Genomic DNA, 22,131 nt, shown 5'->3' with positions numbered 1-22,131 from the left:
TGGTGGCACTTGGGTGCCATGAATGCCTTTGGTGCCATCTTGGTGTCATGGGTGTCATTGGTGCCATTGGTGCCATCTGGGTGCCATTGGTGCCATCTTGGAGCCATTGGTGGCATCTGAGTGTCTTGGGTGCCATTGGTGCCATTGGGTTGTTGTGGGTGCCATTGGCGCCATCTTGGTGTCATGGAGGACATTGGTGCCATCTTGGTGCCATTGGAGCCATCTTGGTGTCATGGGTGCCATTGGTGCCATTGAGGTGTCTTGAGTGCCATTGGTGCCATCTTGGAGCCATTGGTGGCATCTGAGTGTCTTGGGTGCCATTGGTGCCATCTTGGTGCCATTGGTGGCATCTGAGTGTCATGGGTGCCATTGGTGCCATCTTGGAGCCATTGGTGGCATCTGAGTGTCTTGGGTGCCATTGGTGCCATCTTGGTGCCATTGACGCCATTGGTGCCACTGATGCCATCGATGCCATGGGTGCCACCTGCTGGCCCCTGTCCCCCTGGGTGCCATCCCGGTGCCGCCGCGGCTTCGCCTGGCAGGCCGGGCTGCGGCGCGGCAGCCGCCTGCTGGAGGTGTGCAAGGTGGCGGCCGTGGCGCTGAGCCACGAGCAGATGATCGACCTCCTGCGCACCTCGGTCACCGTCACCGTCAGCATCGTGCCGCCCCACGAGGATGGCACGCCCAGGAGGTTGGTGGGGGTTGGTGAGGGTTGGGTGATGTTGGTGCCATCTGGGTGTCATGTGTGTCATTGTTGGCATCTGAGTGTCTTGGGTTGCATTGGTGCCATTGGGTTGTTGTGGGTGCCATTGGAGCCATCTTGGTGCCATTGGTGACATCTGAAGGTCTTGGGTGCCATTGGTGCCATTGGGTTGTCTCGGGTGCCATTGGCGCCATCTTGGTGTCATGGAGGACATTGGTGCCATCTTGGTGTCACTGGTGCCATTGGGTTGTTGTGGGTGCCATTGGTGCCATCTGATTGCCATTGGTACCACTGAGATGTCTTGAGTGCCACTGATGTCATCAGGGTGCCATGGGTGCCATTGGTGCCATTGAGATGTCTTGAGTGCCATTGGTGTCATCTGGGCGCCACTGATGCCATTGGTGCCATCTTGGTGCCATTGGTGCCATTGAGATGTCTTGGGTGCCATTGGTGCCATCTTGGTGCCATTGGTGACATCTGAAGGTCTTGGGTGCCATTGGTGCCATTGGGTTGTTGTGGGTGCCATTGGAGCCATCTTGGTGTCATGGGTGCCATTGGTGCCATTGAGATGTCTTGAGTGCCATTGGTGCCATCTTGGAGCCATTGGTGGCATCTGAGTGTCTTGGGTGCCATTGGTGCCATCTGGGTGCCATCGATGCCATTGGTGCCACCTGCTGGCCCCTGTCCCCCTGGGTGCCATCCCGGTGCCGCCGCGGCTTCGCCTGGCAGGCCGGGCTGCGGCGCGGCAGCCGCCTCCTCGAGGTGTGCAAGGTGGCGGCCGTGGCGCTGAGCCACGAGCAGATGATCGACCTCCTGCGCACCTCGGTCACCGTCACCGTCAGCATCGTGCCGCCCCACGAGGATGGCACGCCCAGGAGGTTGGTGGGGGTTGGGTGATGTTGGTGCCATCTGGGTGTCATGGAAGTCATTGGTGGCATCTTGGTGCCATTGGTGATTCATTGGTCTTGGGTTGTCATTGGTGCCATTGGATGTCTTGAGTGCCATTGGTGCATTGGTGATCTTGGGTCCATTGGGCCATCTGTGTCTGGGTGCCATTGGTCGCCATCTGGTTTGTAGTGCCATTGGTGCCATCTTGGTGTACTGGTGCCATTGGTGTCTTGGTCCATTGGTGTCATGTGTGCCATTGGTCCATCTGAGATGTCTTGGTGCCACTGGTGCATCTGGATGTCATGTGCCATTGCCATTGAGAGTTTGGAGGCCATTGGTGTCATCTGAGTGTCATGGGTGCCATTGGTGCCATTGGGTTGTTGAGTGCCATTGGTGCCATCTTGGTGTCATGGGTGCCATTGGTGCCATCTGAATGGTCTGCATTGTGCCATTTGGTGTCCATTGGGCCATCTTGAGTCATTGGGTGCCATTGGTGCCCTTGGTGTCTGGAGTGCCATTGGTGGCCATCTTGGTGCCATTGGTGCATCTGAGTGTCTTGGGTGCCATTGGTGCCATCTGGTGCCATCGATGCCATTGGTGCACCTGCGGCCCTGTCCCCTGGGTGCCATCCGTGCCGCCGCGGCTCGCCTGGCAGGCCGGGCTGCGCGCGGCAGCGCCTGCTGGGTGTGCAAGTGGCGGCCGTGGCGCTGAGCCACGAGCAGATGATCGACTCCTGCGCACTCGTCACCGTCACGCAGCATCGTGCCGCCACGAGGATGGCACGCCCAGGAGTGGTGGGGTTGGTGAGGTGGGTGATGTTGGTGCCATCTTGGTGTCATGGAAGACATTGGTGCCATCTTGGTGCCATTGGTGACATCTGAAGGTCTTGGGTGCCATTGGTGCCATTTTTGGTGTCTTGATGTCCATTGGTGGCACTTGGTGCTGGAGGTCATTGGCGCCATCTTGTGCCATTGGTGCATCTGAGTCTTGGTGCCATTGGTGCCATTGGGTTGTTGTGAGTGCCATTGGAGCCATCTTGGTGCCATTGATGACATTGGTGCCATCTTGGTGTCTTGGATGCCATTGGTGTCATCTTGGTGCCATTGGTCCCATTGGGATGTTGTCAGTGCCACTGGTGGCACTTGGATGTCATGGATGCCATTGGTGCCATCTTGGTGCCATTGGTGCCATCTGGTGTCTTGGGTGCCATTGGTGCCATTGGGTTGTGCTCTTGGTGCCATTGGTGACCCCCTGAAGGTCTTGGGTGCCATTGGTGCCCTTGGGGTTGTTTGGGCCCATTGGTGGCATCTTAGTGCCATTGGTGACATCTCATTGTCTTGGGTGTCATTGGTGCCACCTGAAAGTCTTGGATGACATTGGCACCATTGAGATGTTTTGGGTGCCATTGGTGGCATTTGGGTGTCTTGGATGCCATTGGTGCCATCTTGGTGCCATTGGTGACACCTGAAGGTCTTGGGTGCCATTGGTGCCATTGGGTTGTTGTGGGTGCCATTGGTGGCACTTGGGTGTCTTGGAGGTCATTGGCGCCATCTTTGTGCCATTGGTTCCATCTGAAGGTTTTGAGTGCCATTGGTGCCATTGGGTTATCTCGGGTGTCATTGGTGGCATCTTGGTGTCCTTGGTGGCACTTGGGTGCCATGGAGGTCATTGGCGCCATCTTGGTGCCATTGGGTTATCTCGGGTGCCATTGGAGTCATTGAGATGTTGTGGGTGCCATTGGTGCCATCTTGGTGCCACTGGTGACATCTGAAGGTCTTGGGTGCCATTGGCACCATTGGGTTGTTGTGGGTGCCATTGGTGCCATCTTGGTGCCATTGGGTTATCCCGGGTGCCATTGGTGGCATTTGGATGTCATGGATGCCATTGGTGCCATCTTGGTACCATTGGTTCCATCTGAGTGTCTTGGGTGCCATTGGTGCCACTGAGATGTTGTGAGTGCCATTGGTGCCATCTGGATGTCATGGATGCCATTTTTGCCATCTTGGTGCCATTGGTGGCATCTGAGTGCCATTGGTGCCATTGGGTTGTTGGGAGCACCATTGGTGGCACTTGGGTTCCATGGATGCCATTGGTGCCATCTTGGTGCCATTGGTGCCATTGGGGTATCTCGGGTGCCATTGGTGGCATTTGGATGTCATGGATGCCATTGGTGCCATCTTGGTGCCATTGGTGCCATCTGAGTGTCTTGGATACCACCAGTGCCACCTTTGCCAAGTCCCATCAATGGCATGGGTGCCACCTTTCCTCTGTTGCAGTGGTGCCATCCCAGTGCCACATCCCCGTGTCCCCATGTCCCCCTGGTGCCATCCGGGTGCCAGCTGTGCCCTCTGTGCCCACAGGGGTTGGTCGGAGTCGCTGGCACTGGAGCCCAAGGCGGATCCGGTGCCATCCCAGTGCCATCCCAGTGCCACATCCCCTTGTCCCTTTGTCCCCCTGGTGCCATCCTGGTGCCATCCTGGTGCCATCCTGGTGCCATCCTGGTGCCATCCTGGTGCCAGCTGTGCCCTCTGTGCCCACAGGGGTTGGTCGGAGTCGCTGGCACTGGAGCCCAAGGCGGATCCGGTGCCACCCCAGTGCCACATCCCCCTGTCCCTTTGTCCCCTGGTGCCATCCTGGTGCCATCCTGGTGCCATCTGGGTGCCAGCTGTGCCCTCTGTGCCCGCAGGGGTTGGTCGGAGTCGCTGGCACTGGAGCCCAAGGCGGATCCGGTGCCATCCCAGTGCCACCCCAGTGCCACATCCCTATGTCCCCTTTGTCCCCCTGGTGCCACCAGTGCCATCTGGGTGCCAGCTGTGCCATCTGTGCCTGCAGGGGTTGGTCGGAGTCGCTGGCACTGGAGCCCAAGGTGGATCTGGACCCACTCTGGTGCCACCCCAGTGCCACATCCCCCTGTCCCTTTGTCCCCCTGGTGCCACCAGTGCCATCCTGGTGCCATCGGGGTGCCAGCTGTGCCATCTGTGCCCACAGGGGTTGGTTCAAGTCCCTGGCAGCGGAGCCCAAGGCGGATCCGGTGCCAACCCAGTGCCACATCCCCATGTCCCTTTGTCCCCTGGTGCCATCCTGGTGCCATCTGGGTGCCAGCTGTGCCCGCAGGGGTTGGTCAGAGTCGCTGGCACTGGAGCCCAAGGCGGATCCGGTGCCATCCCAGTGCCACCCCAGTGCCACCAGTGCCACATCCCTATGTCCCTTTGTCCCCCTGGTGCCACCAGTGCCATCCTGGTGCCATCCTGGTGCCATCCTGGTGCCATCTGGGTGTCATCTGTGCCCACAGGGGTTGGTCGGAGTCGCTGGCACTGGAGCCCAAGGCGGATCCGGTGCCACCCCAGTGCCACATCCCCTTGTCCCTTTGTCCCCATGTCCCCCTGGTGCCATCCTGGTGCCATCCTGGTGCCACCAGTGCCATCCTGGTGCCATCCGGGTGCCAGCTGTGCCCTCTGTGCCCGCAGGGGTTGGTCGGAGTCGCTGGCACTGGAGCCCAAGGCGGATCCGGAGCCGCTGCCGGGGCCGTTCCGGGCCGGGTTCCGCAGCGCCCCCTCCTGGCACCGTGGGGGCACCAAACGGGCACAGCCGGGGTTGGCACCGATGGGCACCGGCCCTGCCAGGGAGACACCGACGGGGCCGGGGAAAAGGTGACGGAAAATCCCCAAAATTCCTGAAAATTCCCCAAAATTTCCCCAAAAATCCCCAAAAATTCCCCAAAATTTCCCCAAAATTTCCCCCAAATGTTCGAAAATTCCCTTCAAAATTTCAGAATTTTTCCCCCAAATTCCCCCCAAAATTCCCAGAATTTTTCCACTAACACTCCAAAAAATTCCCTAAAATTTTCCGCAAAATTTTCCCCAAAATTCCCCCCAAAATCCCCCCCAAAATCCACCTAAAATTCCACCCAAAATTCCCAGAATTTGCCCCAAAATTTCCAAAATTCCCCCCGACAATTTTCCCCAAAATTCTCCCAAAATTTTCCCCCAAGTTTCTTAAATGTTTTTCAAAATTCCCTCAAAAAATCTCCTCCCAAATTCCTGAAAATTCCCCCAAAATTCCACCAAAATTTCCCCCCAAATGTTCGAAAATTCCCTTCAAAATTTCAGAATTTTCCCCCCAAATTCCCCCCAAAATTCCCAGAATTTTTCCCCCAACACCCCAAAAAATCCCCTAAAATTTTTCCCAAAATTTTTCCCAAAATCCACCTAAAATTCCACCCAAAATTCCCAGAATTTGCCCCAAATTTCCAAATTCCTCCCTAAAATTTTCCCCAAAATTCTCCCAAAATTTTTCCCCAAATTTCTTAATGTTCTTCAAAATTCCCTCAAAAAATCTCCCCCAAAATTCCCTCCCAAAATTCCCCAAATTCTCAACTCCTCAAATTCCCAGAATTTCCCCAAAATTCCCAAAACAAAATTTCCCAATTTTCCCAATTATCCCCAAATTTTTCCCCTTCCATCCCAAATTTCCCAATTTTCCCCCTAATTTCTCAGTTTTAAATTTCAATATTTCCCCAAATTATTTCCCATTTTCACCCAAATTTCCAAATTTTTTAAATTTTCCCAAATCATTTTCCCCATTTTTTCCCCTTCAGTCCAAATTTTCCCATTTTCCCCCTAATATTCCCATTTTTTCCCCAATTTTCCCATTTTAAACCCAAATTTCCCAAATATTTTAAATTTTTCCCAAATTTTCCCATTTTTCCCCTAATTTTCCAAATTTTTCAATTAATTTTTCCCAATTTTTCCCAATTAACCATCCCTTTTTTTTAATTTTTTCCCAAATTTTTCCTATTTTTAACCCTAATATTTTCATTCCATCCAATTACTTTTTTTAACAATTTATTTACCCAAATTCCAATTTTATTTCCCAAATTTTTCCCCATTTTTCCCATTTGCCCCCAATTTTCTTCAATTTTTTTCCCAAATTTTCCCAAATTTTTCCCCATTTTTCCCCCTAATTTTCCAATTTTTTTTTCAATTTTTCCCAATTTTTTCCCATTTTTAACCCAAATTTCCCAAATATTTTAAAATTTTTCCCAAATTTTTCCCCATTTTTCCCCCTAATTTTCCAAATTTTTTCAATTTTTCCCAATTTTTCCCAATTACCCTTTTTTTTTCAATTTTTTCCCAAATTTTTCCCATTTTTAACCCAAATTTCCCAAATATTTTTTAATTTTTCCCAAATTTTTCCCCCTTCTAGTCCAAATTTTTCCCATTTCCCCCCAATTTTCTTCAATTTTTTTCCCAAATTTTTCCCATTTTTCCCCATTTTTTTTTCCTTTTTTTTCCCAAATTTTCCCAAATTTTTCCCCATTTTTAACCCAAATTTCCTCAATATTTTTAAATTTTTCCCATTTTTCCCCCTAATTTTCCAAATTTTTCCCAATTTTCCCCATTTCAGGCCCCTGAGTTTCCCGGAGTCTCCCCATTCCGGCTCCGCTTTCCGCCAACCTTCCGGAAGCTTCTCTGCCCCCGGCAGCGCCAGGTGGGGATGGGAAATGGGAAAAAATGGGAAAATATGGAAAAAAATTGGGGGGAAATTGGGAAAAATTGGGGAGAAAATTGGGAAAAAAATTGGGGAGAAATTGGGAAAAAATCGGGAAAAAATTGGGGGGAAAAATGGGAAAAAATGGGAAAAATTTGGGTGAAAAGTTGGGGGTAAATTGGTAAAAATTGGGAAAAATTGGGGGAGAAATTGCGGGGGGAAATTGGGGACAAAATGGGAGGAAAATTGGGAAAAAAATTGGAAAAATTTGGGGGAAAAATTGGAAAAATTTTGGGGGAGAAATTGGTAAAAAATTGCAAAAAATTTGGGGGGAAATTGGGAAAAATTGGGAAAAAATTGGGGGAAAAAGTGGGAAAAATGGGGGAAAAATTAGGGGAAAATTGGAAAAATTTGGGGGGAAAAATTGGGAAAAAATGGGAAAAATGGGGAAAATTTGGGAAAAAATGGGAAAAAATCGGGAAAAAATTGGGAGGAAAATCGGGAGAAATTGGGAAAAATTTTGGGGGAAAATTGGGAAAAAATTGGGAAAAAATGGGAAAAAAATTGGGGGGAAAATTGGGAAAAAATTGGGAAAAAATGTGAAAAAAATGGGAAAAAATTTGGGGGAAAATTGGGAAAAAAATTGGGGAGAAATTGGGAAAAAATGGGAAAATTTGGGGGAAAAAATTGGGAAAAATTTTGGGGGGAAAATTGGGAAAAAATTGGGAAAAAATTTTGGGGGGAAAATTGGTAAAAAATTGAAAAATTTTGGGGGAAAAGGGTAAAAAATTGGGGGGAAAAATTGGGAAAAATTTGGGGGAAAGGTTGGGGGAAATTGGGGAAAAATGGGAAAAAATGGGAAAATTTTGGGGGAAAATTGGGAAAAAATGGGGAAAAATTGGGAAAATTTTGGGGAAAAAATTGGGGGGAAAATTGGGGGAAATGGGGAAAAAATTGGAAAAATTTTGAGAGAAAAGTTGGGGAGAAATTGGGAAAAAATTGGGGGAAAATTGGGAAAATTTGGAAAAATTTGGGGAAAAAATTGGGAAAAAATTGAAAAATTTTGGGGGAAAAATTGGAAAAATTTGGGGAAAAATGGGGGGAAAATTCGGAAAAATGGGAAAAAAAGGGAAAAATTTGGGGGGAAAAAATTTGGAAAAATTTGGGCGGAAAATTGGGGGAAATTGGGAAAAATTGGGAAAAAAAAGGAAAAATTTTGGGGGAGAAACTGGTAAAAAATTGCAAAAAACTTGGGGGGAAAATTGGGAAAAATGGGAAAAAAATGGGGGAAAATTGGGAAAAAATTGGGGGGGAAAAATTGGGAAAAAATGGAAAAATATTGATGGGAAAGCTGGGGAAAATTGAGAAAAAATTGGAAAAATTTGGGGAAAAAATAAGAAAGAAATAGGGAAAAAATTGGGGGGAAAAATGGGAAAAAATTGGAAAAATTTGGGGGAAAAATTGGGGGGAAAATTGGGAAAAATGTGGAAAAAATGGAGGGAAAAAAATGAAAATTTGGGATTTTCCCCGCAGGTCGCAGCGGGGGGCGGAGCCACATCCAGGAAATTCCGGGAATTCCGGGAATTCTGGGAATTTTGGCCGCTCCGAAGCCGCCGGAGGAGAGGGAGGAACCGAGAGGAGCAAAACGGGTAAAAAATTGGGAATTTGGGGGAAATTTGGGAATTTGGAAGGAAAATCTGGGAATTTAGGGGGAAATTTGGGAATGGGGGTGGGAAATTTTGGGAATTTGGAGGGAAATTTGGTGGGAAAATTGAGATTTTAGTGGGAAATTTGGGAATGGGGGAGAGAAATTTGGGAATCTGGATGGAAATTTGGGAATGGGGTGGGAAATCTGGGAATTGCGGAGGGAAATTTGGCGGGAAAATTGAGATTTTGGTGGGAAATCTGGGAATTTGGCAGAGGAAATTGGGAATAGAGGAAGGAAATTTGGGAATGTGGATGGAAATTTGGGAAAAATGGGAAAAAATGGGAAAAAATTGGAGAATTGGAAAGTTTGGACTGTGGCAGAAATTTGGTAGGAAAATCGAGATTTTGGTGGGAAAATTTGGGAATGGGGAGGGAAAATTGGGAATTTTGAGGGAAATCTGGGAATTGAGGAGGGAAAATTGGTGGGAAAATTGAGATTTTTTGGTGGGAAAATTGGAAATTTGGCGGGAAAATTGTGGATTTGGTGGGAAATTGGGAATTTGGGAGAGAAATTTGGTGGGAAATTTGGGAATTTGGAGGGAAAAATTTGGGGATTTTGTAGGGAAATTTTGGAATTTGGTGGGAAATATTGGGGATTTAGAAGGAAATTTGGGAATTGGGGAGGGAAATTCAGGATTTGGAGGAAAAATTGGAAGGGAAAAATGGGAATTTGGAGGGAAATTTGGGAATTTGGAGGGAAAAACTTGGAAATTTGGAGGGAAAATTTGGGAATTCAGGAGGGAAATTTGGGAATTTTATGGGAAATTTGGGAATGGGGGAGGGAAATTTGGTGGGAAAATTGGGAATTTTATGGGGAATTTGGGAATTTGGAGGAATTTTGGGAGTTGGGGAGGGAAATCTGGGATTTTAGGAGGGAAATCTGGCGGGAAAATTGAGATTTTGGTGGGAAATTTGGGAATTTGGTGGGAAAATTTGGGAGTTTAAAGGGAAAATTGGGAATTGAGGAGGGAAATTTGGGAATTTTGTGGGAAATTGGGAATTTGGGAAGGAAATTTGGTGGGAAAATCGAGATTTTAGTGGGAAATTTGGGAATTCGGTGGGAAATTTGGAGCTGGTGATGGAGAATTCCCAAAAATTCCCCAAAAATTCCGGAATTTCCCCAGAGCCCCTCTGGCACATCCCGATCCCGGCCCGGATTCCCGGGAAGCGCCCGGGGGGGAAAGAATCCCCGAAACGGCTGCCCCAGGTGAGAGATGGAAATCCCAAATATTCCTAAAAAATCCTGGAATTCCTGAAAAAATTCCCCCAAAAAATCCCAAAATTCCCCCCCAAAAATTCCCAAAAAAATCCTGGAATTCCTGAAAAAATTCCCCCCAAAATTCGCAAAAAATCGCCCCAAAAAAATCCTGGAATTTCCAAATATATCCCAAAAAATTCCCAGGATTCCTGAAAAAAATCCCCCTAAAAATGCCCAAAAAATTCCACAAAAATCCTGGAATTTCCCCAGAAAAAATCCTGAAAAAATTCCCCAAAAATTCCCCAAATATTCCCAAAAAATATCCCAAAAATTCCCAAGAAATTAAAAAAAAAGATTCCTCAAAAATTCCCCAAAAATTCCCAAAAAATTCCTCAAAAATTCCCCAAAAATTCCCAAAAAATTCCCCAAAAATACCAAAATTCCCAAAAAATTCCTCAAAAAATTCCCAAAAAATCCCCAAAAAATTAAAAATAATTTCCCCAAAAATTCTTAAAAAATTCCAAAAAATTCCCAAAAAATTCCTCAAAAATTCCAGAAAAATTTCTCCAAAATTCCCTCCCTGAGCCCTTTGGGAAGAGTCCCCGAAACGGCTGCCCCAGGTGAGAGATGGAAAATCCAAATATTCCCAAAAAATCCTGGAATTCCTGAAAAAATTCCCCCCAAAAATTCCCAAAATTCCCAAAAAACTCCACGAAAAATCCTCCAAAAATTCCCCCAGAAAAATCACCAAAAAATCCCCCAAAAATCCTTTTTAAAATCCCAAAATAAATTCCTGGAAATCCCTAAAAAATCCCAAAATAATCCCAAAAAATTCCCAAAAAAAATCCCAAAACTCCCAAAAAAATCCCCCCAAAAATGCCCAAAAAAACCTCAGAATTCCCCCAAAAATCCTGAAAAAATCCTGAAAAAATCTTGGAATTTCTCCCAAAATAATCACAAAAAAAAATCCCCTAAAAAACCCCAGAATTCCCCAAAATCCCCCCAAAATCCCCCCAAAATCCCCCCAAAATTCCCAAAAAAACCCCCAAAATTCCAAAAAATATTCCCCAAAAATTCCCCAGAAATTCCTCAAATATTCCCCAAAAATTCCCCCAAAATTCCAAAAAATTCCCAAAAAATTTCCCAAAAAATCCCAAAAATCCCAAAAAAATTCCCCAAAAATTCCAAAAAATTCCCCAAATATTCCCAAAAATATCCCAAAAATATCCCCAAAAATTACAAAAAAATCTTGAAAAAATCCCCCAAAACCTAGAAATTTTTGGGATTTAGAATTCCCAAATCCTCTGGAATTCCAAAAATTCCCAAAATTCCTGAAATGTTCCGTTTTTTTCCAGCCCTGCAGCCGCTCCCCGCTCTCCAGCTCGGCCTCCAGCGACCCCGACGAGAGCGGCGCCGACGCCCGGAGCCCCCAAATTCCCAAAAATCCCCAAAATTCCCAAAATTCCCAAAATCCCCAAATCCCCCCAAACCCCCCAAATTCCCAAAATTCCCAAAATTCCCGGAATTCCCAAAGGAGCCCCAAGGAAACCTCGGGGGTGGCGCCACCTGCTGGGCGGGACAGGTGAGGAAATTCCCAAATTTTGGGTGAAAATTCCCAAATTTTGGGTTGAAATTCCCAAATTTTGGGTGAAAATTCCCAATTTTTTTTGGTAAAAATTCCCTTTTTTTTACATTAAAATTCCCAATTTTTGGGGGTGAAAATTCCCTTTTTTTTACATGAAAATTCCCAATTTTTGGGGTGAAAATTCCCAATTTTTGCGGTTAAAATTCCCTTTTTTTTACATTAAAATTCCCAATGTTTTGGGGTGAAAATTCTTAATTTTTTTTGGTAAAATTTCCTTTTTTTTACATTGAAATTCTGAATTTTGGGGGTGAAAATTCTCAATTTTTTTTGGTAAAAATTCTCTTTTTTTACATTAAAATTCCCAATTTTTGGGGGTAAAAATTCCCAATTTTTTTTTGGTCAAAATTCCCATTTTTTTTACATTAAAGTTCCCAATTTTCAAGGGTTCAAATTTCCAATTTTCGCGGTGAAAATTCCCACATTTTTCTGTTAAAATTCCCAAATTTTGGGCTGAAAATTCCCAATTTTTGGGGTGAAAATTCTCAATTTTTGGGGTCAAAATTCCCAAATTTTGGGGTGAAAATTCCCAATTTTTGGGCAAATTCCCAATTTTAGAATGAAACTCCTGATTTTTGGGTAAAAATTCCTAAATTTTTAGCAAAATTCCCAATTTTTTTGGTAAAAATTCCCAAATTTTGGGCAAAATTCCCAATTTTTTTTGGTAAAAATTCCTGATTTTTGGGTGAAAATTCCCATTTTTTACATTAAAATTCTCATTTCTTGGGCTTTAAAATTCCAAATTTGGGGGGAAAATTCCCAATTTTAGAATGAAATTCCTGATTTTTGGGTGAAAATTCCCATTATTTACGTTAAAATTCTCAATTTTTGGGGGTGAAAATTCCCAATTTTTTGGGGTGAAAAAATTCCCAAATTTTGTTCAAATTCCCAATTTTTTGGTAAAAATTCCTGATTTTTGGGTGAAAATTCCCAATTTTTTGGAGTGAAAAATTCCCAAATTTTGGGTTGAAATTCCCATTTTTTACATTAAAATTCTCTTTTTGGGGGTTAAAATTCCCAAATTTTGGTGAAAATTCCCAATTTTTTGGGTCACAATTCCCTAATTTTGGGCAAATTCCCAATTTTAGAATGAAATTCCTGATTTTGGGGTGAACATTCCCATTTTTACATTAAAATTCTCATTTTTTGGGGGTTAAATATTCCCAATTTTTTGAGGTGAAAATTCCCTTTTTTTTACATTAAAATTCCCAATTTTTGGGGTGAAAATTCCCAATTTTTGGGGTGAAAATTCCCAATTTTTTTGGTAAAAATTCCCTTTTTTTTTACATTAAAATTCCCATTGTTTTGGGGTGAAAATTCCCAATTTTTGGGGGTGAAAATTCCCTTTTTTTTACATGAAAATTCCCAATTTTTGGGGTGAAAATTCCCAATTTTTGGGGTGAAAATTCCCAATTTTTGGGGTGGAAATTCCCAAATTTTGGGGTGAAAATTCCCAAATTTTTTTTGGTAAAAATTCCCTTTTTTTTTACATTAAAATTCCCAATTTTTGGGGTGAAAATTCCCAATTTTTGAGGTGAAAATTCTGAATTTTTGGGGTGAAAATTCTGAATTTTTGGGGTGAAAATTCCCAATTTTTTCTGTTCAAATTCCCAATGTTTTGGGGTGAAAATTCCCAATTTTTTTTGGTAAAAATTCCCTTTTTTTTTACATTAAAATTCCCAATTTTTGAGGTGAAAATTCCCAATTTTTTCTGTTCAAATTCCCAAATTTTGGGGTGAAAATTCGGAATTTTTGGGATTTTTTGCAGGTCCGGCCCCGCTGCTCCAATTCCGGCCCCGAAAATCCCCGGGAGAGGAAGAGACGGAAACGAAACCAGAATGTGAGGGAAAATGGGGAAAAATGGGATAAAAATGGGGAAAAATAGGGGAAAAATTGGGGAAAAATTGGAAATAAATTGGGGAAAAAATGGGGAAAAATTGGAAATAAATTGGGGTAAATGGGGGGAAAAAATGGGGGAAAAATTGGGATAAAAATGGGAAATAAATTGGGGGGAAAAATGGGGAAAAAATGGGAAATGGGATAAAAATTGGGGGAAAATGGGGAAAAATGGGAAAAAAATGGAAAAAAAATGGGGAAAAAATTGGAAATAAATTGGAAATAAACTGGGGGAAATGGGGGAAAAATTGGGGAAAAAAAGGGAAATAAATTGGGGAAAAATGGGAAATAAATTGAAAATAAATAGGGGGAAAATGGGATAAAAATTGGGGAAAAAAAGGGGAAAAATTGGAGAAAAATTGGAAAAAATTGAGGAAAAAATGGGGAAAAAATGGGAAGAAGATTGGAAATAAATTGGGGAAAATGGGATAAAAATGGAAATAAATTGGGGAAAATATGAGAAAATAAATTGAAAATAAATTGGGGGAAATGGGATAAAAATGGGAAATAAATTGGAAATAAATTGGGGGAAATGGGATAAAAATGGGAAATAAAATGGGGAAAATTGGGGAAAAATAGGGGGAAATGGGATAAAAATTGAGGAAAAATGGGGAATAAATTGGGGAAAAAATTGGGAAAAAATTGGGAAAAAAATGGGATAAAAATGGGAAATAAATTGGGGGGAAATGGGATAAAAATTCTGGAAAAAAGGGTAAAAAATTGGAAAAAAATGGGAAAAAATTGGAAATAAATTGGGGGAAAAAATGGGAAATAAATTGGGGAAAAATGGGGAAAAAATGGGGAAAAATGGGGAAAAAATTGGAAATAAATGGGGGGAAAATTGGGGGAAAAATGGGGAAAAAATGGGAAATAAATTGGGGGAAAATGGGATTAAAATGGGAAATAAATTGGGGAAAATATGAGAAAAATTGGAAAAAATTGGAAATAAATTGGGGAAAAAATGGGAAATAAATTGGGGAAAAATGCGAAATAAATTGAAAATAAATTGGGGAAAATGGGATAAAAAATGGGATAAAAAATGGAAATAAATTGGGGGAAATGGGATAAAAATGGGAAATAAAATGGGGAAAATTGGGGAAAAATAGGGGGAAATGGGATAAAAATTGGGGAAAATTGGGGAAAAATTGGGGAATAAATTGGGGAAAAATGGGATAAAAACGGGAAATAAATTGGAAATAAATTGGGGGGAAATGGGATAAAAATTGGGGAAAAAATGGGATAAAAATGGGATAAAAATGGGAAATAAATTGGGGAAAATATGAGAAAAATTGGAAATAAATTGGAAATCAATTGGGGAAAATGGGATAAAAATTGGGAAAAAATGGATAAAAATTGGAAATAAATTGGGGGAAAAATGGGAAATAAATTGGGGGAAATGGGATAAAAATGGGAAATAAAATGGGGAAAATTGGGAAAAATGCGAAATAAATTGAAAATAAATTGGGGAAAAAATGGGATAAAAATGGGAAATAAATTGGAAATAAATTGGGGGGAAATGGGATAAAAATGGGGAAAAATGGGAAATAAATTGGAAATACATAGGGGGAAAATGGAATAAAAATTGGGGAAAAAATGGGAAATAAATTCGGGGAAAAATGGGGAAAAAATGGGAAATAAATTGGGGAAAAATGGATAAAAAATGGGAAAAAATAGGAAAAAATTTGAAAAAATTGGAGTAAAAATGGGATAAAAATGGGAAATAAATTGGGGAAAATATGAGAAAAATTGGAAATAAATTGGGGAAAAAATGGGATAAAAATGGGAAATAAATTGGAAATAAATTGGGGGGAAATGGGATAAAAATGGGGAAAAATGGGCTAAAAACGGGGAATAAATTGGGGAAAATATGAGAAAAACTGGAAAAAATTGGAAATAAATTGGGGGAAATGGGATGAAAATTGGCAAAGAAATGGGAAAAAAATTGGGGGAAAATGGGATTAAAATGGGAAATAAATTGGAAATAAATTGGGGGGAAGTGGGATAAAAATGGGATAAAAATGGGAAATCAATTGGGGGGAAATGTGATAAAAATTGGGGGAAAATGGGAAAAAAAATTGGAAATAAATTGGGGGGAAAAATGGGGGAAAAAATGGATAAAAAATGGGAAAAAAGGGGAAAATGGGAAAAAATTGGGGAAAAATTGGAAATAAATTGGAAATAAATTGGGGTAAATGGGGGAAAAATTGGATTAAAATGGGAAATAAATTGGGGAAAAATGGGAAATAAATTGAAAATAAATTGGGGGAAATGGGATAAAAATGGGAAATAAATTGGAAATAAATTGGGGAAATAAATTGGGGGAAAATGGGATTAAAATGGGAAATAAATTGGGGAAAATATGAGAAAAATTGGAAATAAATTGGGGAAAAAATGGGGAAAAATGCAAAATAAATTGGGGAAAAATGGGAAATAAATTGAAAATAAATTGGGGGAAATGGGATAAAAATGGGAAATAAATTGGGGAAAATATGGGAAAATTGGAAATAAATTGGGAATTAATGGGGAGAAAATGGGAAATATATTGGGGAAAAAATGGGAAATAAATTGAAAATAAATTGTGGAAAAATGGGATAAAAATGGGATAAAAAATGGAAATAAATTGGGGAAAATTGGGGAAAAAATTGGGGAAAAAATAGGGGAAAATGGGAAATAAATTGGGGGGAAATGGGATAAAAATTGGGGAGAAAATTGGAAATAAATTGGGGAAAAAATGGGAAATAAATTGGGAATTTCTGGAATTTTCCGTCCCAGGCAGGTGAATGTGTTCAGGCAGCCACAACTCCAGATTTTAATGGATTTTAATGGGATTTTTTTTTGTTTTTAATGGGATTTTTTTGTTTGTTTTTAATGGGATTTTTTTTAATGGGATTTTTTTTTTTAATGGGATTTTTATGGGATTTTTTTTTATTTTTAATGGGATTTTTATGGGATTTTTTGTTTTCCATGGAATTGATGGAATTTCTGGAATTTTCCGTCCCAGGCAGGTGAATGTGTTGGGACATCCAAGAATTGATGTTTTTAATGGGATTTTCGTGGAATTTTTATTGAAATTTTCTTGGATTTTAGTGGGATTTTTACTGGAATTTTCTTGTGTTTTTTGTGGGATTTTATTGAGATTTTAATGGGATTTTTTTGGATTTTAACGAATTTAAATGGGATTTTTTTGTGGATTTTTAATGGGATTTTTGTGGAATTTTGATGGATTTTTCTTGTATTTTTTGTGGGATTTTATTGGGATTTTAACGGATTTAAATGGGATTTTTTTTGTGGATTTTTTTGGGATTTTGATGGATTTTTTTGGGATTTTTCCCAGATTTTAATGGAATTTCTGGAATTTTCCATCCCAGGCAGGTGAACGTGTTGGGACATCCAAGAATTGATGTTTTTAATGGGATTTTAATGAATTTTAATGGATTTTTTTGGGATTTTTTTTGTTTTTCATGGGATTTTAATGGGATTTTTTTTGTTTTTGATGGAATTTTGATGGAATTTCTGGAATTTTCCGTCCCAGGCAGGTGAACGTGTTCGGGCAGCCACAACTCCAGATTTTAATGGGATTTTTTGGGGGGATTTTTATTGGAATTTTCTTGTATTTTTTGTGGGATTTTATTGAGATTTTAATGAGATTTTTTTTTAATATTTTTGGGTTTTTTTCTGGGATTTTTTTCCCAGGATTTTTATGGAATTTTGTTTTCCAGTCAGGTGAATGTGTTGGGGCATTTAATGGGATTTTAATGAGATTTTAGTGAAATTTTGTTTTAATTTTAATGGATTTTAATTGGATTTTTTTGGGATTTATGGAAATTTTTTTTCCAGGTTTTTTTATGGAATTATCTGGAATTTTCCATTCCAGCCAGGTGAACGTGTTGAGACATCCAGGAATTGATGATTTTAATGGGATTTTTATGGGATTTTTTTCGGTTTTTAATGGGATTTTTTTTATTTTTAATGGGATTTTTATGGGAATTTTTTTGTTTTTCATGGAATTTTAATGGAATTTCCGGAATATTCTGTCCCAGGCAGGTGAACGTGTTCGGGCAGCCGCGGCTCCGGGCGTCCCTGCGGGATCTTCGCTCCCCCCGGCGCCTCCCCAAATCCTCCATCGAGGACGACCTCAAACGCCTCATCCTGATGGACAATTCCTGTCCTGAGCCCGAGCCCAGCCCGGTGAGAGCAAAATTCCCAAAATTCCCAAAATTCCCGAATTTTCCAGGCCCAAAACGCAAAAAACCCGAAGGTTTTAGGTGAAAAAATGGCGAAAAAATGGAATTTTTAGCCCAAAAAATGAGATTTTTCTGCCCCAAAAATGGTGAAAAAAACCTCAAATTTTTCTCCTTGAAATTCCCCAAAATTCCCAAATTTTCCAGGCCCAAAATGCAAAAAACCCGAAGGTTTTAGGTGAAAAAATGGCGAAAAAATGGAATTTTTAGCCCCAAAAATGGCAAAAATTTGAATTTTTAAGCCGAAAAAAATGGTGAAAAAATCTCAGTTATTCTCCATGAAATTCCCCAAAATTTTAAAATTTAAAAATTTTAAATCTGGAAATTTTAGGTGAAAAAATGGCGAAAATTTGAATTTTTACCCCCAAAAAATGGGCAAAAATTTGAATTTTGAAGCCTAAAAATCCAGAATTTTTCTAATTTTTGGAGAAAAAAAATTTGGATTTTTTTCTCATTTTCAATGGGGGAAAAAACTCACAAATTTTCAAATTTTAATAGAAAAAGTTTGGATTTTTTTCTGTTTTTAGTAGGAAAAAATCTGGGAAATTTTTCTCATTTTTCATGGGGAAAAACCTACAAAAATCCAATTTTTAATGTGAAAACTCCCAGATTTTTTCTCTTTTTTAAAAAAATCTGCTTTTTTTTTCCATGAAAAATGAGAAAAAATCTGGATTTTTAAAATTAAAAATAAGGAAATTCCAGTGATTATTCTATTAAAAATAAAGGAAAAATTGTATTTTTAAATTTTAAATTTTTATTAATCTAATTATTATTTTTAATTTTTAATTTTTATTAATTGTATTATTATTATTTAATATTAATTTTTTATTTTTATTTTTTATTAATTTTATTTTTCTTTTCCCAGCCTCTGCACCGGACGCTGTCGGACGAGAGTCTCTGCGGGAGCCGCTCGGAAAATTCCAGAAATTCCGAAAATTCCAGGAATTCGGGAAATTTGGGAATTTTGGGGAATTTCCCGGAGGCGCCGCCCAGCAGGAACACCCTGCCCAACAGGAAAGGTCGGCAATTCCCAAGTTTGGGGGAAAAATTTGGGAATTTTGGGGAAAATTTGGGAATTTTTGGGGGAAAATTTGGGATTTTTTGGGGATTTTTTGGGTGAATTTTGGGATTTTTTTGGGGATTTTTTGGGGATTTTATTGGGAATTTTTGGGCATTTTTTGGGGAATTTTTTTATTTTTTTTAGGATTTTGGGGCATTTTTTTGGGATTTTTTGGGGAAAATTTGGGATTTTTTTGGGAATTTTTGGGGAATTTTTTGGGGATTTTTTTGGGAATTTTTGGGGAAAAATTTGGGAATTTTTTGGGATTTTTTGAGGATTTTTTGGGGAAAATTTGGGAATTTTTGGGGGAAAATTTGGGATTTTTTTTGGATTTTATTGGGAGTTTTTGGGGGATTTTATTGGGGATTTTTTGGGATATTTTTGGGATTTTTTGGGAATTTTTTTGGGATTTTTTGGGGATTTTTTTGGGATTTTTTTGGGATTTTTTTTTATTTTTTGGGGATTTTTTGGGATTTTTTGGGAATTTTTTGGGAATTTTGGGGTGGTCTTTGGGGCTGGAAAATCGGAATTTTGGGGTGGATTTTGATGAAAAAATGGGATTTTTTTGCATATTTTCACCTGGATTTTTGAGGGAAAATGTTGGAATTTGTGGGAATTTTGGGGATTTTGGGAATTTGTGAAATTGGGGCTGGAAAATCAGAATTTTGGGTGGGATTTGGAGTGAAAAAATGGGATTTTTGGGGTGAATTTTGATGAAAAAATGGGATTTTTTGCGGATTTTCACCCGGATTTTTTTGGGAATTTTGGAATTTTTGGGAATTTTTGGGATTTGTGGATTTGGGGGAAATTTGACTTGAAAATTCGGGATTTTAGGTGGGATTTAAGTTGGAAAATGGGATTTTTGAGGAGAAAAATGGGAATTTTGGGGTGAATTCTGATGAAAAAATGGGATTTTTTGGGTATTTCAACCCCATTTTTTTGGGATTTTTTTTTAAGATTTTTTTGGGAATTTTGGGGAAATTTGAGTTGAAAATTCGGGATTTTTGGGTGGGATTTTGAGTGAAAAAATGGGAATTTTGGGGTGAATTTTGATGAAAAAATGGGATTTTTTGCAGATTTTCACCCAGATTTTTTGGGGACAATGTTGGAATTTGTGGGAATTTTTGGGAATTTTTGGGATTTTGGGAATTTGTGAAATTGGGGCTGGAAAATCGGAATTTTGGGGCGAATTTTGATGAAAAAATGGGATTTTTTGGGGGATTTTTTGCGGATTTTCACCCGGATTTTTTTGGGAATTCTGGAATTTTCTGGAATTTTTGGGAATTTTTGGGATTTGTGGATTTGGGGGAAATTTGAGTTGAAAATTTGGGATTTTTGGGTGGGATTGTGAGTGACAAAATGGGATTTTGGGGTGAATTTTGAGTGAAGAATGGGAATTTTTGGCAGAAAAATGGGATTTTTTGGGGTATTTTTTTGGGAATTTTGGGAATATTTTTGGGGGATTTTTAAGAGAAATTTCAGTTGTAAAATTGGAATGTTGGAGTGGATTTTTGGGCAGAAAAATGGGAATTTTGGGGTGAATTTTGATGAAAAAATGGGATTTTTTGCGGATTTTCACCCGGATTTTTTTGGGAAACATGTTGGAATTTGTGGGAATTTTCTGGAATCTTTGGGAATTGTTGGGAATTCTGTGAATTTTTGGGAATTTTCCCGCAGGTGCCGTGGCCAGGCTGGAGCCGGGGCTGATCCCCGGATTTGGGGATTTTGGTTCAAGAATTGAATTTTGTTGAGATTTCAGCCCCAATTTTTTTTGGGAATTTTGGGAATTTTCAAGAGAAATTTCGGGAATTTTGGAGAGAAATTTCAGATGGAAAATTGGAATTTTGGAGTGGATTTTTGGGCAGAAAAATGGGAATTTTGGGGTGAATTTTGATGAAAAAATGGGATTTTTTTGGGTATTTCAACCCCATTTTTTGGGGGATTTTTTTTTAGATTTTTTGGGGAATTTTGGGGGAATTTTGGGGGAAATTTGAGTTGGAAAATCAGAATTTTGGGTGAGATTTTGAATGAAAAAAATGGGAATTTTGGGCTGAAAAATGGGAATTTTGGGCTAAAAAATTGGATTTTTGGGGTGAATTTTGACGAAAAAATGGGATTTTTTGGGCGATTTTTTGCGGATTTTCACCCGGATTTTTTTGGGAAACATGTTGGAATTTGTGGGAATTTTCTGGAATCTTTGGGAATTTTGGGAATTCTGTGAATTTTGGGAATTTTCCCGCAGGTGCCGTGGCCAGGCTGGAGCCGGGGCTGATGCCGCTGCCGGACACGGCCGGGCTGGAGTGGGCGACGCTGGTGAGCGCGGCCAAGGCCTACGAAGGTGAGAAAATGGGGAAAAATGGGAAAAAATTGGGAAAAAAATGGGAATTTTGGGAATTTGGGAGGATTTGGCAAAATTCTGGGGGCGCTTGAGGAAATTTTGGGTGGATTTTGGGGATTTTTGGGGGGATTTGGGGGGATTTTTTCGATATTTTGGGGGTATTTTTTGATATTTTGGGGGGGATTTTTAATCTAAATCTGGAGATTTTTTGGGGTAATTTTTTGGAAATTTTTGAGTAAATTTTGGGTGAATTTAAGGTTTTACTGGGTTAATTTTGGGATAATTTTTGGGATATTTTGGGGGTATTTTTTGACATTTAGGGGTATTTTTGGGGGGATTTTTAGGTGAAATCTGGAGATTTTTTTGGAATTTTTTGGGCTGATTTTGGGGGAATTTTGGGATATTTTTTGGATATTTTTGGGGTAATTTTTGGGGAATTTTTGGGTGAAATCTGGAGATACTTTCTGGAAGTTTTTTGGGAATTTTTGGGTAATTTTGGGGGTATTTTTTGATATTTTGGGGGTATTTTTTTTGGATTTTTTAGGCTAAATGTGGAGATGTTTTTTGGAAATTTTTGGGGTAATTTTTGGGTAAATTTGGGGTGATTTTTGGGTGAATTTTAGGACATTTTTTGGATATTTTGGGGGTATTTTGGGGGTAATTTTGGGGGAATTTCTGGGATATTTTTTGGCTATTTTGGAGCTGATTTTGGGATATTTTGGGGGTAATTTTGTGCATTTTTGGGTTAATTTTGGAGATGATTTTTGGGCTAATTTTGGGGTATTTTTTGGGTATTTTGGGGATGATTTTTGGGATATTTTTGGGCTATTTTTGGGGTATTTTTTAGGCTAATTTTGGGTATTTTTTTTGGTATTTTGGAGTTGATTTTGGGGTATTTTTGGGGTAATTTTGTGCATTTTTGGGTTCCAGTGCAGCGAGCCATGTCCTTGTTCTGCCTGGGTTAATTT

The 22,131-nt window shown here is 40.5% G+C and overlaps 1 protein-coding gene across 1 annotated transcript; it reads left to right on the top strand.

The window, feature by feature from the left end:
• Positions 1-359: 359 nt before the first annotated feature.
• LOC135441800 (signal-induced proliferation-associated 1-like protein 3) lies at positions 360-21,163 on the top strand (the record flags this gene model as incomplete). Its single annotated transcript, XM_064701350.1, has 11 exons — positions 360-705; positions 1,272-1,581; positions 5,059-5,241; positions 6,998-7,081; positions 8,615-8,730; positions 9,913-9,995; positions 11,342-11,568; positions 13,397-13,468; positions 17,565-17,712; positions 18,631-18,784; positions 21,068-21,163. Coding segments are annotated over exons 1-11 (1,819 nt in total), but the record flags the coding sequence as incomplete, so codon positions are not given.
• Between the last annotated feature and the right edge of the window lie 968 nt (positions 21,164-22,131).

The sequence above is a fragment of the Zonotrichia leucophrys genome, unplaced genomic scaffold, assembly GCF_028769735.1.
Source record: "Zonotrichia leucophrys gambelii isolate GWCS_2022_RI unplaced genomic scaffold, RI_Zleu_2.0 Scaffold_542_34351, whole genome shotgun sequence".
Taxonomy (NCBI): domain Eukaryota; kingdom Metazoa; phylum Chordata; class Aves; order Passeriformes; family Passerellidae; genus Zonotrichia; species Zonotrichia leucophrys.
Note: the sequence above shows the minus strand (reverse complement) of the source record. Positions and strands in the feature narration are given on the sequence as shown.